The 6,799-nt window shown below is 68.8% G+C and overlaps 1 protein-coding gene across 1 annotated transcript; it reads left to right on the top strand.

The window, feature by feature from the left end:
• Positions 1–294: 294 nt before the first annotated feature.
• On the top strand, positions 295–6,526 carry NADK (NAD kinase; the record flags this gene model as incomplete). The annotated part of the gene is made up of 11 exons (XM_084244038.1): positions 295–605; positions 1,805–1,888; positions 3,998–4,127; positions 4,189–4,297; positions 4,416–4,501; positions 4,904–5,006; positions 5,293–5,453; positions 5,563–5,662; positions 5,740–5,897; positions 6,205–6,287; positions 6,367–6,526. The coding sequence occupies exons 1-11, from the start codon at positions 433–435 to the stop codon at positions 6,524–6,526; spliced, it is 1,347 nt and encodes a 448-aa protein (XP_084100164.1). The 5' UTR covers positions 295–432.
• Between the last annotated feature and the right edge of the window lie 273 nt (positions 6,527–6,799).

The raw sequence follows: 6,799 nt of genomic DNA, 5'->3' as shown, positions 1-6,799 counted from the left end.
GGAAGCCTCCGTGTGGAGGGGCGGCTCCCCTGGCCTGCTCTCCCCTTCCTGGCCCCTTTGCTCCCTGACTCCTGCAGCCGCCTCGGGGCCTGCGCTGCTGTGCAGTTTACTGTTCCCTGGCACAGAGCTCAGCATGTCGCCCCGTGTGCAGGGCCCAGCGCTCAGTATTCCTGGGCCCATGGCGTTCACACTTGCACCTCGGCTTCGCTGGCCCTGGGCCTCGTCTGGGGTGGGAACGCGTGTCTTCTGGCTATTTGATTTCTGCTCCTCTGGGCTCATCGAAGACTACAGCCGGGGGGCAGCAATCCCTGTGCCCCCTGCGCATGCCCCCTTGCACGCGTCCACTCTGCACCCGCACGCTCATGACTCGATCCCGTTCACTCCAGGCGTCGGGGTTGGTCTGACCTAGGGCCTTGCCCGCCCCCTGTGGACATGGAGCCGGAACCCGTGAGCCTGAGCAGGGAGCTGAGCGCCGGCCCGGCCCCCGACCGCTGCTCGGCCTGCCATGGGGATGAGGACTGGGGGCCTGACCACTCCATGCGGAGGCGCCCCAAGGCCCGCAGCCTGTCGGCCGCGCCCGCCCTGGCGGGCGCCAAGGAGTTCAGGTAGGGCAGGGCCCAGCCCCTCACCGGGGCCGGTGTGCACAGTGCCGTTCCCGCTCTGGCCAGTGTGGTGTCTGCGGGGCCGGCCTATGCCCCAGGGCGGGGAGGGGCGGCCTTGCTGTTGACACTGGCGTGGGTGGTGGCTGCAGGTGCTGGTCAGCAGGTCACGCGGGCAGGGCCCTGAGGGCCTGGCGGCCAGTGCTCTTGCACAAGGCGCTTGAGTCACACCTGAGCCGGGAGCCAGCATGCCTGCCAGAGCTGGGGACCTGTCTGGCTGTCGGGGCTGCTGGTAAAATGTGCGGTGCTCGGCGGGGGGAGCCTGACCCTGCGCGGGCGGTCAGGCAGGGGTGAAGGTCCTGTCCCACGTGGGGGGATGGTGGCACCTGGCCAGGCCCGGCCTCCGCCTCAGGGCTGCTCTCCTGGGCAAGGCCATGCGTGCCCGCCTGGCGGTCGCCTCCCTGCGGGCCGGAGTGGGGAGCAGGTCCCTGGCCCCGCATGGTGTTGGGGAGGCGGGAGGTGCTCCAGGCGGGAGGTGCTCCGGGAAGAGCAGAGGTCACAGAGGCGGCCAGCCTGGGCCCTGCGCCCAAGGGAGGCTGTGGGCCAGACCTCTCTGGAGGGCGGCTCCCGAGGGCTCGGCCGCCTCCGCGACAGCAGAGAAGTGTCTTGCGTGCGCGGGAGGCGGTGGTAGTCAGGGTGGCAGCCACCCGCTCTGTGAGGAGGGCCCAGAGGCCTGGGGACTGTCCTCTGTGGAGGCCTCTGGCAGGGTGTGCTGGACTTGGGGGCCGGGAAGGGCGTCCCCCGTGCCCGGCTACTCTGGTGCTAGACAGGTCAGGCCGGCCGGGCCGTTCTGTTCACAAGACACGGCCGGAAGCAGCGTCTGCTGGGACGTGCGTCCAGGTTCTGGGTCTTGGCCCCATGTGTGACCCCAGACTGGGCTGGCAGGGATGTGGGCTAGGGCCCGCACCTGCCCTGGTCTGAGGGGCCCGTCCTGGGAGGGGTGGGGGGTCTCAATGTGGACCTGGATGTTGCTGCTGCTGCCGCAGGACAAAATGACCGCACGTAGCAAACAGAGCAGAGTCTGGGGCTGCTGTGGACACGGGCGCCGCTGAGCTGCTGCCATTCGGGTTAAAATGTGGCGAGCAGCTCGGCTCAGAGCTGGGCCCCCAGCACGTGCCTGGCGCTGACTCTGCCTTTGCCTGCAGGAGGACCCGCTCTCTGCATGGACCCTGCCCGGTGACCACCTTTGGACCAAAGGCCTGTGTGCTTCAGAACCCCCAGACCATCATGTGAGTGTGGGGCCTCGGGGCTGTGGCCGGCAGGGAGACTGGCCATGAGTCTGCCTGGTGGGCCGGGGGAGGCACAGGCCCCGTGGGTCAGGGCTTCGGTTCAGGGTCACTTGGAAGGACGGCTCTGGGAAAAGCCGACGCGTCCCGCATAGGCTCGCCGCTAGACCGGGTACTTCCCGCTGGTCTGGGAAGGCGGAGGCGCCGACAGCCTCAGCCTGTGGGTCTGCGGGGCCCCTCTCGGGAGCCGCCACCGCCTGCGTTCGCTGCCACCGCGTGGCTGCCCTCCACACTCCTGCCCCCCCAGTGCCCCCACGGGTCCAGCCGTCGAAGGGTCCTCACTCACCGTAGTCAGGCCCCCCCGGGTCAAGGTCGCTGCCTGTGCTGGGGGGGTCCCGGCCCCACCCTGCTCTCACCGCTGTCTATCCCAGGCCGCCCCGCACGCGTCTGCCCCGCCCTCTGGTGCCCGGCCGCCCCGACCACGGCCTGCCTGGCGCCTGCTCCCTGCACCCCAGCTTCCTGCTGGCTCCGGCCCTGGCTTGACCTCCTACTGCCGCCTCCCTACACTCTCTGGCCTTGACAGCGCCACCCTCCCATCACGTGCTAGCTGAGATGCCTCCCCGGGACCTCTCACCGTCCTGTTGTCATGCCCGCCACGCCCTGTGCTGTGGGGTGCTGTGGGGTGGAGTCGGCCTGTGAACTGGGGTGGGAGACCTCAGGCTGCCTGGGGCGGCTCCCCGTGGCTGGCCTGGGTGGCTCGGCGTGGAGGCAGCCAGTGGCTGCTGAGCTCCCTAGCTCCCTGCACCCCCCGGGGCCCTTGGCCAGGACTCATCCCCCACGTGCTCCGTGGCACCTTAGCTGTGGGGCTTTGAGGGCCGGGCCTCGTGTTTCCTTGAGGCTTAAAACTGAGACGCGGGTGGTGCTGAAGGCTGCGAGCGGGCGTCCGGGCCTAACCGAGCTCTGGAAGCGCGGGCTGGCTTGAGCTGAAACACGTGGGACTGCCCAGTCTGGGGCCTGCAGCCTCGATGTCCGGCCGGGCGTCCCTGCAGCCCCCAGCTGGAGCCCCTGGCAGGGCCGCTTCCTGCTGGGCGGGCGGTCCCTCGGGAGGCAGCCTGAGTGGCTTCGAGTTCTGCTTCTTGGAGGCCTGTTGTCCACTGACTCAGCTGCCTGCCATCTCCCGGGCCTGCGGCCAAGCCGAGTAGCCACATGAGGCCTCTGCCTGATGGCCGTGCCGACCGGTTCCGCAGCCCCGTGTGGCTCTTCCGCAGCCTGTGCGGACCCGCCTCTGCTTGTGGACGCCGCTCCAGACCTCCCCTGTGGCCAGTGGGCCAGGAGGCGAAAGGGCCTGTGGGTGGTGAGGGTGGATGCGGTCTGCCCTTTGGGCATGGCCTGGTCACACCACTGTCTGCCTCGGCGGCAGGGGGGTGGCGGGGTGGTGGTGGTTGCGCAGCAGGTGCTGGGTCTGGGGCAATGCCCGGCCTGCATGGAGGTTGCTCGTGTGTACCCCTTGCACCCTGAGGGGTGACAGTCTGTCCTGTGGGCCGGTTGGACGTCAGCCGTTCGCCTGCGTGAACCCTGTTCTGAATGTCCCGAGCTGGGTTGACAGTCCTCAGGCGCTGGCCCTCGTGGCAGGCTCAGAGGGCGCCCTGGGCGCCGGCTCAGAGAGCAGGTCCACCGTGGCCCACAGCTGGGGGCGAGCTGCCCGTGACCCTGCCCCAGCTGTCCAGGGACCGAGTCAGTGCCCTCAGGGAGGGCCCTGCGGGCTCCCTTCTTTAGTGGACTCTTACCTGCACGGTGTCCTGGGCAGGGACCCCCGAGTGCGGGGCTCAGGGACCCGTGGGGTCAGCAGCCCATGCGCTCTGGCTGCTGCTGCTGTGCGGCTTCACGGCCCCCGACTGACGGCCAGGGCGGGTGCTGGGGGAGCCTGGGGTCATGGCACTGTCCATGCGGGAGTCGAGGTGGCTGTGCCCCGCAGCGGCAATTCCCGGGCGGGGTCCCCACCGGCATGGGCAGCTGAGCCTCTTGGTGGCGCCTCGGTCCAGGGCCCAGGAGCCCGCATCGGGTGCCCGACCTGGGGAGTAGCCCTTGCCTAAGGCCGCCGTCCCTGCCCAGGCACATCCAGGACCCCGCCAGCCAGCGGCTAACCTGGAACAAGGCGCCGAAGAGCGTCCTGGTCATCAAGAAGATCCGGGACGCCAGCCTGCTGCAGCCCTTCAAGGAGCTGTGTGTGCACCTGATGGAGGTGCGTGAGCCTGGCGGGCGCGGGCCGCTCCTGGGGGCAGGGCTGACCTCGGTCCTTGCAGGAGACCAACATGGTTGTGTACGTGGAGAAGAAAGTGCTGGAAGACCCGGCCATAGTGAGTGATGAGGACTTCGGGCCCGTGAAGAAGAAATTCTGCACCTTCAGGGAAGGCGAGTGTCCTGGGGACCCCGCCCTGCCCCCCATCCTGCCTCCCAGCCCTTGCCCCGCCCCCAGCCCTGCCCCCCCAGTTTCTGGTGCCACGGTGTCTTGTGCGCTTTTCGCCCTCAGACTATGATGACATCTCCAACCGGATTGACTTCATCATCTGCCTGGGTGGGGACGGCACCCTGCTCTACGCATCCTCTCTCTTCCAGGTGGGGACAGCCCAGCTCTGCTGACCGCCCATTTGTCACTTTCCGTCTTTGGGTCTGGGGTGGGTTCTCGGGTGACGACGCCCTGACGCTCAGGGATGATGGGGGGGGCGGAGAGGGGCGGGTGGACATCAGGCCCTGGTAGGAGGGCTTTGCCCGCTGCTGCTGCTTGGAGGGTCCCGAGAGTGGTGCAGGTGCAGGCCTGGTGCGGGTGGGGGCCCTGGGACTGCCCCCACCTGCTGGCTGCCCCCGCCCCCCCCCCCAAGCCCCTTGGGGTCTCTCTGCCTGCCCAGAACCTGCAGTTCCAGGGCCCCTGGCCAGCTCCGAGGGCCTGCCCACTGGGTGGGTATAGCGGGCGAGTGGCCTAGGCCCAGGGACGGCCATAAGTGCTGCACCCCCTTGCAGGGCAGCGTACCACCGGTCATGGCCTTCCACCTGGGCTCCCTGGGATTTCTCACGCCCTTCAGCTTTGCCAGCTTCCGTTCCCAGGTTGCACAGGTGATACAGGGTGAGTCAGAACACTCTGGAGCCCGGAGCGGCTCTGGGCACACTCGGCCCGCTAGGTGAGGGTTCAGGGCGGGGCGCTGCCGGGCGTCCTGGGTCTGGGCTCCTAGCTCTGGTCCAAGCGGTGGTTTCACGAAGTCCGGCCAGTCACAGTGGAAGCCCCCGTGGGGTGCAGACACACCTGGGCTCACGGAAGGCGGGAAAGTGGCTTGATTTGCGGGTGGGGCTCTAGTCAGGGGTTGTGCCCTGCCGGGTCCCGCCTGCTGACCCCGCGGCGGCCCGCGGCCCAGGGAACGCGGCTGTCGTTCTCCGGAGCCGCCTGAAGGTGCGGGTGGCGAAGGAGCCGCGCGGCAGGAAGGCGGCCGTCCCCAACGGCGTCCGCGAGAACGGGGCCCCGGCGTCCAGCCCCGATGCCGACGCCGAGGCTGGGAAGCAGGTCATGCAGTACCAGGTGTGTCCCTGTCCTGCCTGCCTGCGCCTGTGGCCTGGGGGTGGATGAGCCCCGGCAGAGCCCCTCAGGGGCATCCCAGCGAGCACGCGCTCTGCTGGCCTCGTCTCAGGTCCTGAACGAGGTGGTGATCGACAGGGGCCCCTCCTCCTACCTGTCCAACGTGGACGTCTACCTGGACGGGCACCTCATAACTACTGTGCAGGGCGACGGTAGGTGGGCATTGGGCCGGCCGGGTGCCCAGGGTCAGGGTGGCAGGGCTGGAGAGTGGCTGACCCCTCCCCCGCAGGTGTGATCGTCTCCACCCCCACGGGCAGCACAGCCTATGCAGCCGCAGCCGGGGCCTCCATGATCCACCCCAACGTGCCAGCCATCATGATCACGCCCATCTGCCCCCACTCGTTGTCTTTCCGGCCCATCGTGGTTCCCGCAGGAGTCGAGCTGAAGGTCTGACCCCAGCCCTCCTGTGCCCCTGGGCATGGGGCTGGCCCATGCCAACTCAGGGCGCGGTGGGTGGAGCAGCTGAACTGGGTCGCTGAACCGGGTCCCTGTCCTCGGCTCCCAGGCTGTGCAGGCAGGACCCCAGGTCTAGTCACCCCAGGCCATGTTGGGTGCTGTGCCACTCTCTCGGGTGGGGTCTGAGCTGGCTTATGTCTCCACTGCCAGCCTGTCCCCCAGAACAAGGACTTGGGGGACGGGCAGTTGGCCTGGCAGCCAGACTTGGGACCCAAAACGTCCCCGACTGGCCCTTCAGATCACGCTGTCGCCAGAGGCGAGGAACACGGCCTGGGTGTCCTTTGATGGCCGGAAACGGCAGGAGATCCGCCATGGGGACAGGTGTGTGCCTGGGGGTCTCGGGTGGGCCCTCGGGCGTGCTGGGAGCTGCAGGCAGGGCTGACCGCCCCCTTGTCCCCAGCATCAGCATCACCACCTCCTGCTACCCGCTGCCTTCCATCTGCGTGCGCGAGCCCGTGAGCGACTGGTTTGAGAGCCTGGCCCAGTGCCTGCACTGGAATGTGCGCCGCCGGCAGGCGCCCTTCCCCGGAGGGGAGGAGGGCCAGGGTGGAGAGGGCTAGGCCGCCCGGCCTCCCTGCCCCGCGGGACCAGCTTGCGAGGGCCTGACCCGCAGACCAGCCCTCGGGCTCTGCGTCTGGACGCCGGCCAGGCTGGGAGCCTCCGTGGGAGACTGCGTCATCGGTCTTGGAATTCAGGGGATCAGATGGGTTCGTCTGTCCTTCGGTGTGAAAATAAACGTCTCGTAGCCAAAAATCCTTCTTAGCGGCCACCCCTCCCCGGCCCCCTCCCCGATACTGGTGGACGGTGCCGCGGGCCAGGCCGCAGGCAGCAGC

This window comes from Talpa europaea, assembly GCF_964194135.1.
Source record: "Talpa europaea genome assembly, chromosome: 9".
Classification (NCBI taxonomy): Eukaryota; Metazoa; Chordata; class Mammalia; order Eulipotyphla; family Talpidae; genus Talpa; species Talpa europaea.
This window is presented reverse-complemented; position numbering and strand designations above follow the sequence as displayed.